The sequence below is a fragment of the Homarus americanus genome, unplaced genomic scaffold (genome assembly GCF_018991925.1).
Source record: "Homarus americanus isolate GMGI-L3 unplaced genomic scaffold, GMGI_Hamer_2.0 scaffold34921, whole genome shotgun sequence".
Taxonomy (NCBI): Eukaryota; Metazoa; Arthropoda; class Malacostraca; order Decapoda; family Nephropidae; genus Homarus; species Homarus americanus.
Genome location: NW_024741901.1, coordinates 19,604,771 through 19,615,520, shown reverse-complemented (window position 1 = coordinate 19,615,520; position 10,750 = coordinate 19,604,771). Strand labels below are relative to the sequence as shown.

Genomic DNA, 10,750 nt, shown 5'->3' with positions numbered 1-10,750 from the left:
CCTTGGGTGAGATGTACAGTCACAACAATAGTCGTGCGATATTCTTCCCCGCACATTCACTCTGACAACGACTGTGGAATCTACAATACGCGGGGAGGTGTTTACATTTTACTTGTTACCTCTAAAATTGGCTAAGTATGGTGGAAGAGAGGTTCCACCTTACACCGGCAGTGGAATTAAAATATGTGTTGAGAGTATCACACGACTACTGTTCGTGACTGCACGTTTACTCAGACATATTACTAAGTTCTTACTAAAATAACAAGGTAATGATATTCTGTAGGATGTAAATTTAGCCGAGGAATTACGTCTCAAATTTAAAAACTTAAAAAAAAAATAAATCACATACATAAAAAAAATATCTATGGGTACTTCTGCATTACTAAAAATAAAGTTTCCTAGTGTGAACTATCCCTGGCAGTTTGGTCGAGCAGCTGACCTGCTCCCCGGCGTATAGGCCTTCTTCAGGGATTCGGGAATGTATCTGGGCGTTATTTGGTGATGCTCAGGCGTTGCCATCTGCTTCTGCTGTAACAATCGCTGGAGGCGGGCACGCTCAGCCTCTGTAGGGACAGAATGTTTGGAACTACAGCTTCAAGTTAAAGAAGTTCTCAGTCCAGAAAATTGTCGGAGATAATTTCTATTTGAAAAGAATTGCGAGCTCTGGGATTACCTGATAGAGAATGCTGTGACACCACTAAATGTGAGTTCAGAAACATTCACGAGTCCGTATATGGCATATGCTCAGGACTTAATAACATTACTCCACAGTAACTTGACCGATCGCCCAACTGGTTAGTAAGCCAACCATAGGCTAAGAGCATACAGTGAAGTATTATGACAGACAAGTAGCACTCCGATATAACAGGACAGGAAAAAGTCACTGACAGGAAACACTTAAGACTGACTAGACCGTAGGAGCAGGACCAGATTAAGCTTAATAGGGGCCTGAGGCACAGATCAACCTTGGGCCCCCTACCCTCAAGGTATAGATAAATAACAAGAACAAAATATACCCAAATTTATCAATGATTTCATCAATATTAAGCTTCTGCAAAATAACACATTCAATGTTCATAAGAGACAGAAAATTGAGACGTTGCTAGGACTTCGTTGAATGCAGTTCATGTTTTATACGCTTCAACTTCGAGAATGTTTGGATATGGGGGCCCCTTAGAGTCGGGGGGCCTAAGGCCAGTGCTTCAAGTGCCTCATGGTTAATCCGGCACTGCGTAGGAGTTACTCGTGCTGTGGTAATCCGTCTCTCCAAATGGCCAACCTATAGGACCAATAGGAAACCTATTCACCAATCACGTCCTTCGTAATACAACCAATACCCATTCATTCATAAACAGTGATACTACTACTGAGACGTTGCCGTTTGGAGAAACGGGTTACCACTGGGGGTGTAGGGAAACATTTCCGCACCTGTACCTAGCGGGTATGACAGTTTACAATACAAGGAACTTGCCATTCAGAATACAATACGAGTTATCAACTGTTTCTCCTTTACGCCTTTGCTTACTATCTTTCAGTGTGCTGGCACTTTAAAGAAAACCATTACTGAACTACTGTACCGCTGACTCGACAGGAACAATTTAATGAGTACTGACATCCTTGTGCTTATATTATTGGAGGGAGGAATGCATGAAGGCGGGGGCGTAAGAGGGTAGGAATACACTACTGTGTTAACTTTCGTTCGATTTTTTATCTGGTAACGAATTTAAGACTCCAAAACACAATTCTGAACAATCTTATATGTCAGACTTACCAGACAGTGTCACAGACAGATCACTTAAGGTTGATGTTTACCTTCCACAGCGGCAGCCAGGGCTGGGTTGTCCCTCAGGTGCTTCTTGAGGTGAACCTTGACTATAACAGGAGGGGGACAAGGCTCTCTGTACCTCACCTGAGTGTCAGAGAGCCTGGCCTCCTCTATCCCCGAGGCCACCATGATGGCCTAGGTGTATGTATAGTGTGGGGTCAAGTGTATGTATAGGTGGGGTCGAGTGTATGTATAGGTGGGGTCAGGTGTATGTATATAGTATGGGGTCAAGTGTATGTGAGGTGTGGGGTCAAGTGTATGTGAGGTGTGGGCTCAAATGTGTGTATTAAGCCAAGTGCGTTAGCGTTAGGCAGGGCGAGGTGAACCCCACAACAACACAGTTTCTGCTTCTAGTACTAACACAGTGTTGGACGTGTCATGTTTAAGTCATCAACAACACTATTATCATCACTAAATTATCACGTAATTATGACTAGTCTAGTCCAGAACATGTATTCTTGGTCAAGAGATTTCTATGGAGTGGTCTTGGTGAAGTGATGTTGTGTAGTGGTCTTGACCTTAGTGGCGTGGCCGTGGTCAGGAGAGGTCGCACACCAACACCACCACTGTCAATACTGACTCCCCACCTCACGTCAGCACACGACCCCTCCCACCTTCCTTCCTTTCTTATTTAGTTCTGCTTGTTCCCGGCGCGCTAACGACCGTAACCTCTTCCAAGTGTCCTTACAATAATTTGCATTATTGATAAATAAATACCCAAAAAAATTTAAATGACTATATAAATTACCTCAGGCTCAAACGAAACAACTGGTCCCGGTACAGACAACCTTCTTCAGGTTATGAGTCATACATCTAGATCTTACTTATTTCATTAAATTTCTCATGAAAATACGATCTAGAATTGCGCGCAACTGTTTACTTGTTGAGAACAAAGTTTTTGTACTTAATGGAAGGACAAGTGCTGATGGAGCTGTGTTTACTGGAGCCAACCCCACACATATTATAATATATATATATATATATATATATATATATATATATATATATATATATATATATATATATATATATATATATATATATATATCATTTTATTTTATTATTATTTTTCTTGCGAAATCAATTATTTTACAATATGACTGGCAAGCATGATGGTGATTTTGCAAAATTACTTGTAAGCAGGCCAGCCTAACCTAACCTAACCTAACCCAATGAATAAAGCTAAGTTATAAATTAGAAGAAGTTAGGTTAGGCTGGCCTGTTTGCAAGTAATTATGCAAAATCACCATCATGCTTGCCAGTCATATTGTAAAATAATTGATTTCGCAAAATAAACACAACACACATACACTCACATGTGTAGCGAGTACCGTAAACACACAACAGTACAAGTAAAGGCAACAGTTGCTCAGCAACAAGACCACTGCATCAGTAACGCCGACTCCCGTTTTCTCTCCTTATACATGCATGTCTTGGCACCCGCACCTTGGCACTGACACGATCGCCTCCCTCACCTCCACCTCACCCTGACTTCAGCTTCACATTAACAATACAATGCTCCTGATATTCATTATCTTCCGCTGTAAATTAAATCAGATCATCAAATCCAGATGATCTATATAGGTAAAATTTGTTCAGGAGCGTTTTCGCGTGTTTCTCAGGGGTAGCTATTACAGATCCCGAGATCCGGATAAGTTTGTGGACGAGGGGGTCACGAAGTCAGGTAGTTGCAATGGCAGAAGTTGGTTGGCGTTGGTGAAGTGGTTGTGGTGCTTCCCATTCCGACACCCTCACAAAGCTGCGTCTTCCTTTTGGGTCTGCGAGAACCAATCTCTTGCTCTTCTTTACGACTTGCGACTGAGTGAAGAGGACTCAAAGTATATCAGTGTTCTCGTTCAGCAAGAGTCTACAAAAGTTCTCCTGCTCAGAAGGCGACATTCACGATAATATCTAGTGATGCAGTACTCGGTAGTGACGGCCAGCCTCCTTAATACCCCGTAGCAACATAGAGTGCAGTGTAATACCGAGCACGAATTGTGACCAGTGGACTGGAAAAGTATTGGGAGAGGGGTAGAAGGGTGACAGTGTTACGTCAGCCTACCTTACCCTCCTTCCCCGCGGCGCCACAGTCGGGTGGGAGGAGAGCCAAGAAGTAGAGGAGGGACGAGTGATGACAGTGCGAGGTGTGGAGTCATTGTGTAGACCCTGGCAGCTGATCATTGTTTTGCTGTGTCTTGCCTCAGATTCTATAGTTTCTCTTGTGTGAGACATGTAGCCTTTTTTGCATTACACGCTGCATGTTTTTGTCTCAGATACTTAACTTTTTATTTTCTGAAACATGTCTCACTCCACGCTTCTAATTGTTCTTGTGTCAGGTTTACGTTAATTGAAATACCAAGCTTCTTGATCTTTGCGGTAAACACCACTCTGTCTCTTCCCAGAAACCACAAGCATTGTAGACGTGTAAGCACCAGACCACTGCTGTGTAAACAACTCGTCAAGCAACAAGATACACTTTTCTGGCGATAAATCCAGGCCAACGTCTCCCAGATTACACTTGTCGTGGTTGTTTCACTACAGTTTACAATAAAAAAAAATATATTCTGTTCTGGACGTGCTCTTTATATAGCCATAAACTGAAGTATAGTATAAAACATGCACAAACAGGTTTGAAGCGTTATATTTTCCTAGTTATAGAAACTGGTGATAGTGTGGGGGAAGTGAAGGAGTGAGGGTGGTCTGTGGGTGATGGGTGTGGCGAAGCGTGTCGCCCTCCGCCTGTACACCGCCTGGCAGAGGCGGCAGCAGGTGGCCGCCCTGCCGCCCATCCTCGTCCAAGCTGCTGTGTCCAGCGGGTGGCGTCAACGCCGTCCATACCCACCTAAGTCTCGTCTCTGTCTCATCGGTGGGTAGAAGATAAACTATGATTGATCGTTTTATGTATTACAACAAATGAGATTTATGTTGCTATTATATGTGAATTAATTTTCTCCTCAAGATGTTGTATGTCAAGTGAAGGATATAATGAGGCCAGATATTTAGTTTTAAAATAATCATCAGCGTCTTATAATACAGGTTGAGGACACAGACCTGAGACCTGGCCTTGTGAGATGCCTGTCCAGTCAGGCCAGGGTTTTGTTGTGAGGCAACCTGTAAAAAAGATTTTCAGAAAAATTACAGTAGTTCACCCATGACAAGAATAACGACCATAAGGGCGTGTTATTGGTGGAAACTTGGTGATCATAATAGTCCTTTTGTTAGGGGAGTACAGCGTGGGGCCGGGATGAGGGAGGTGGTGGTGTTCACTTAACTGAGAGATGGGCGATAAGAAAATATGGTTGTGTACAATAAGTATAACTTGGCTCTTCCTTGCAGGTGTGACTCTGCTAGTGGTGCTTCTGTTGCCGTGGGCGTCGCTGGTATCGGTGCAGCTGACCGCCCACCTGTTGGCAGGGGTGGGCTTGGTGGCCGCCCTCACAGCGTCCGTCCTGGGATTATTCAAGTGTCTGGCTGAAATGGACGACCATAATATTCTCGGTAAGGCGCTACATGAAGTCCAGGGCTGCCAGGACACACAACTCTTACATATAGTTGTGTAACGAAGACAGTGACGGGCAAATTTTCGCCAGGCTTACTTACCGTAAACATGTCATTACAGAGTGGAGAGAAAAGTCAGACGTCGATGATGTCCTCTGCTGGTGCTATTATTACTGTATATTGTGTCTTGAACTTTTATCATAATATATGCAACATCAAAATACTGATAACTGTTAATATAGCAACATAAAATAAACTAAGATGTTTCACTATTTCACATGACTTCTTTAACACTGAAATTTTTTAAATTGTTGACTGGTGACAGGCGGGGTGAGGGGTGAGGTCAGCGGCAGCAAGTGGCTGGTGTTCATCCGGCGTGTCCTCCTTAGGGCTAGGTGTCGCTTCCTCTCCTTCGAGTCTCTCTATATGAAGAGGAAGAATTTCTCCATTTTGGTCAACCAAGTGAGCAAGCTTCTTTGTCTTAAGGTCGTGATGTAGATACTATCTTCAACAAAGCCCCGCAACTACAGGCTAGTTTGTTGCAGAAACACAACTACTTTAAACATATCAAATGAACCAATGCTACTATTATAACTGTACCTCCACCGACCGATTATGCACGCCAGTCTATTAGTATACTTTGTCCTTATTAGTTTGTAGTGAAGATAACACGACTACGAGATGGAGTTCTATCTCTTAGTTATGTTTCCTTCGCTACCAAATTACTACCAATAAAGGAAAGGTCATGTCCCCATGATACGTAACATCAGGGTAGACGGGTAAATATTAAATTTACTTTTGTTCAGTAAAATAATCATACAAGTTCACATTGATTCATTATGTGTGTAGATTTTAACTGGACATTCGCTGCCTATGTTGTCATTTCATGTAAAGAAAAATATAATGTTGGTAATGTTGGTTGTGTGGGACGTGTGTGTTCGTCTTTCCTTCATTAACAATTTTGAAATGAAGTGTTTCTTTTCCTTCATCTTCAGCTGGTGTTCTTCAGCATATGTGAACGACTCTTGTTGACGAATCAACGACTATCCAGCCTGTACACCCTCATGTTCTTCAATGTGGCGGCTTATTGCGTGTCGTATATAAAAGTGAGTATTTGTTCAAAGTGCGATACATCATGGTTACGTCTCTTGAAAAGAAATAGAAGTAATGTAATTATCTCTACCATAAAAGCAAAAGCTTCAGTTGCCTTTCTGTGTTACAGGAGCTGGTGATAACTTACTACTAAAGTCCTCACTAGCCCTTGTGTTATGTGTTACAGGAACTAGTGATAACTTACTACTAAAGTCCTCACTCGCCCTTGTGTTATGTGTTACAGGAGCTGGTGATAACTTACTACTAAAGTCCTCACTCGCCCTTGTGTTATGTGTTACAGGAGCTGGTGATAACTTACTACTAAAGTCCTCACTCGCCCTTGTGTTATGTGTTACAGGAGCTGGTGATAACTTACTACTAAAGTCCTCACTCACCCTTGTGTTATGTGTTACAGGAGCTGGTGATAACTTACTACTAAAGTCCTCACTCGCCCTTGTGTTATGTGTTACAGGAGCTGGTGATAACTTACTACTAAAGTCCTCACTCGCCCTTGTGTTATGTGTTACAGGAACTAGTGATAACTTACTACTAAAGTCCTCACTTGCCCTTGTGTTATGTGTTACAGGAGCTGGTGATAACTTACTACTAAAGTCCTCACTCACCCTTGTGTTATGTGTTACAGGAGCTGGTGATAACTTACTACTAAAGTCCTCACTCGCCCTTGTGTTATGTGTTACAGGAGCTGGTGATAACTTACTACTAAAGTCCTCACTCGCCCTTGTGTTATGTGTTACAGGAGCTGGTGATAACTTACTACTAAAGTCCTCACTCGCCCTTGTGTTATGTGTTACAGGAGCTGGTGATAACTTACTACTAAAGTCCTCACTCACCCTTGTGTTATGTGTTACAGGAGCTGGTGATAACTTACTACTAAAGTCCTCACTCGCCCTTGTGTTATGTGTTACAGGAGCTGGTGATAACTTACTACTAAAGTCCTCAACCCTTGTGTTATGTGTTACAGGAGCTAACTTACTACTAAAGTCCTCACTGCCCTTGTGTTATGGTAACAGGAGCTGGTGATAACTTACTACTAAAGTCCTCACTCGCCCTTGTGTTATGTGTTACAGGAGCTGGTGATAACTTACTACTAAAGTCCTCACTCGCCCTTGTGTTATGTGTTACAGGAGCTGGTGATAACTTACTACTAAAGTCCTCACTCGCCCTTGTGTTATGTGTTACAGGAGCTGGTGATAACTTACTACTAAAGTCCTCACTCGCCCTTGTGTTATGTGTCGCAGGAACTGGTGGAGCGCGAGGATTGGTCTATGTACATAAACATCGCCAGGAACTCCAACGTACGCCACCTGGCCCTCTCTACCACCAAGATCGTCCTCGAGTGGACCAAGGCCATCACCTTCATCATCACTGTCGTCTTCATGCTCCTCGTGTTCGGGCTGGAGAAGGGTCTCAAGAACTACTCCCCAACCAACGGGTACCTCACCATCACCGGCATCTACTTCATCTCTACAGAGAAAGTGTTTGTGGACATGTTTACCCTGTGGTTAGATAACAGGAAGTTTGATTGCTTTGAAAGCATGGAGAACTTTTACTGCCCAGCGATTCTCATATCGTTCCAGATCTTATTATCGTCTTTTATCACCTTTCTCTGTATTTTCACGGGCAATTTAAGACTGGCTATCCTCTGCAGCTTCACAAATATTCGTGTAAAATATCGGGAACTTAGTGATGGATATATACAGCCATTACAGAATGAGTTAGAAGCTCTGGCAGGGTACAGGGTTGCTACACGCTCTGAGGTGAAGGATCATGACGACGTATGCGCCATCTGTCTTACGCCCATGACCTGCGCGCGCATCACACCTTGCCAACACTTCTTCCACGCAGACTGCTTACGTCGCTGTCTCAAAGAATCAAATAAGTGCCCTATATGTCAATATAATATTCTTATTACTTCCATATTGCGTCATAGTTAACGTATGCAACATAGAAATTCCCAATTGTTTTTGTATTTCTAAACTTTATACTTAATATGGCAATACTGATCTGTACAGGTTCAGGAAGGATATGATAATGTAGTTACGAAAAAAGTCCAATCAGTCCTCTGACCTACTTGTATGACTCATGAACCTATGAATCCGAGACGTCACACATTGTTGGGCCCATGTCTCGGATTCACAGGCTCATTAGTCTCAGGGTTCATGGCGGAGGACTGACAGGACTTTTTCGCTACTCTACATTTCAAAGAATGTATGTTTGTATGCATTTTCTTTACCGTTTTCCAAACCGTATCAGAAGAATCACACAATTGATTCAAAAACATTGCATCGTGTGTCAGTTTATGATACAGTCGGCCAAAACGGTATTGGTGTCTGTGCAGAGAGTGAGAGTGGAGCCACAAGCATTTGGTTACTTTGGTAGCCGTGGTAAGGTGGTTATAGAAAAAAAAACTCCCAGAGAACACGAAACAGCTAAAAATATATAAACATCCATTATGACACTACAGTATATCGATGTGGATTGAAGACGACATTGGTCATTAAATAGAATTAACAGAACTACAGTAGATAGACGGACGACAGAATATTGGTGAGTAGTATTTATTTACTTTTACTTTTATCCTCATTGCCAACCACTTCAATGAATATTTTATTAATGTTGGGAAAAATCTTGCAGAGAGCATCCCTGATCACCATGAGGAATTTAGAGCCTACCTGCAAAACAGACAGCAAAATGAACTATTCTTATCCCCTGTCACAGCAGATGAATTACTGGCCATCATAAAAATGTCCAAAGCTGCAGCAGCAGGCGAAGACAATATACCAATGAGCATCATTAAGAAGTGGCCCACTTATTACTACCTGTTCTCCTCCACATTTGTAACTCCTCTTTCATTAGTGGTGTCTTTCCTGATAAACTGAAAATTGCTAAAGTCCACCCGTCATATAAAAAATCTGGGGACAAAGGTCTCTTCAAGAACTACCGCCCCATATCAGTCCTCCCAGCCTTGAGTAAGATACTGGAAAAGCTAGCATGTAATAGACTAAATTCCTTCTGCAATGCCAATGACATCTTTACAGACTCCCAGTTTGGATTTAGAGCTAGAAGGTCGATTGAGAGTGCTCTGCCATCCTTTACTAATGACATCTTAAATTCCTTTGATGACAGTCAGTTCACAGTCGGTATATTCTTGGACCTCTCTAAAGCCTTCGATACTGTCGACCATACCATCCTCCTGTCAAAGCTTGAACATTACGGCGTTAGGGGCCTGTCCCACAATTGGTTTACCTCATATCTGTCCAACAGGATGCAGTATGTCTGTTATAATAACCACCAATCTGACTCCTCGCCTATCTTGTATGGAGTCCCCCAAGGTTCAATTCTCGGTCCAGTACTGTTTTTGTTGTACATAAACGACATAGTCCACGCCAGCCCACTCATAAAATACAACTTATTTGCAGACGATAGTAATCTCTATGCCAGCAACTCAGACCTCCATTCCTTGATGAGAACTATGAACACTGAATTAACTAAAGTCGGGACCTGGGTAATACGTAATAAACTGACCCTAAATCTTGAGAAAACCCACTACACGATCTTTCACAGAAGAAAAAACTTACCTCCAGACTTGAACCCCCTGTACCTTGGTAATATGGTCCTCAAACGCGAACAAAATACTAAATTGCTCGGAGTTATTGTTGATGAGAAACTTAACTGGAGAAACCACATACAAGCCATACACAGTAAAATCAATAAACAGTGCGGTATCATGTATCACACTCGACAGTCACTCACTCTCACAGCAATGAAAGAAATCTATCATGATCTTGTTTACCAACACCTGATACACTGTCACACACTATGGGGGGCCTCTGGCTCTTCAAAAACACAATCTCTGGTTACTGCACAAAAGAGAGTTGTACGGACAATGACCTACTTGAAAAAAACAGATCACACAAACGAAAAATTTGCTATATTGAAATTTTTAAAATTCGAAGATATTAACACTTACTGCTGTGCCCTCTTTGTTTACAAATCTATCAATCACTTGCTTGACAATAATTACTTCCAGTTACGGAATAATCAGAGATACAACTTAAGGCACCCAGAGCTACTAAGACCACCCCCCATGCGCTCCTCTCAGTCCCAGACCTCTATAAAATATCATGGTGTGAAGGTATGGAACAACTTACCCCACCCATCCGAGCAAAGACTACGCTCCCTTCCTTTAAATCATCTCTAAAAAAATATCTATTGTCGAAGTATTAATATTTCTTGTAACACTTACTATATTTACAGTACCTGCTTTTATTGTACCACCAAATCCGTTTTATCGGAAATTATCATGTAAATAAA

At 42.2% G+C, this 10,750-nt stretch overlaps 1 protein-coding gene across 2 annotated transcripts; it reads left to right on the top strand.

The window, feature by feature from the left end:
- The first annotated feature begins 3,431 nt into the window (after positions 1 to 3,431).
- LOC121876290 lies at positions 3,432 to 8,905 on the top strand. Of its 2 annotated transcripts, none has more exons than XM_042381336.1 (6): positions 3,432 to 3,601; positions 4,228 to 4,691; positions 5,162 to 5,323; positions 5,649 to 5,785; positions 6,319 to 6,429; positions 7,675 to 8,905. In XM_042381336.1, the coding sequence occupies exons 2-6, from the start codon at positions 4,535 to 4,537 to the stop codon at positions 8,368 to 8,370; spliced, it is 1,263 nt and encodes a 420-aa protein (XP_042237270.1). In that variant the 5' UTR covers positions 3,432 to 3,601; positions 4,228 to 4,534; the 3' UTR covers positions 8,371 to 8,905. The 2 variants fall into 2 exon arrangements, with proteins under 2 accessions (XP_042237270.1, XP_042237269.1); XM_042381335.1 differs by having other exon boundaries at positions 3,432 to 3,663.
- Positions 8,906 to 10,750: the final 1,845 nt, after the last annotated feature.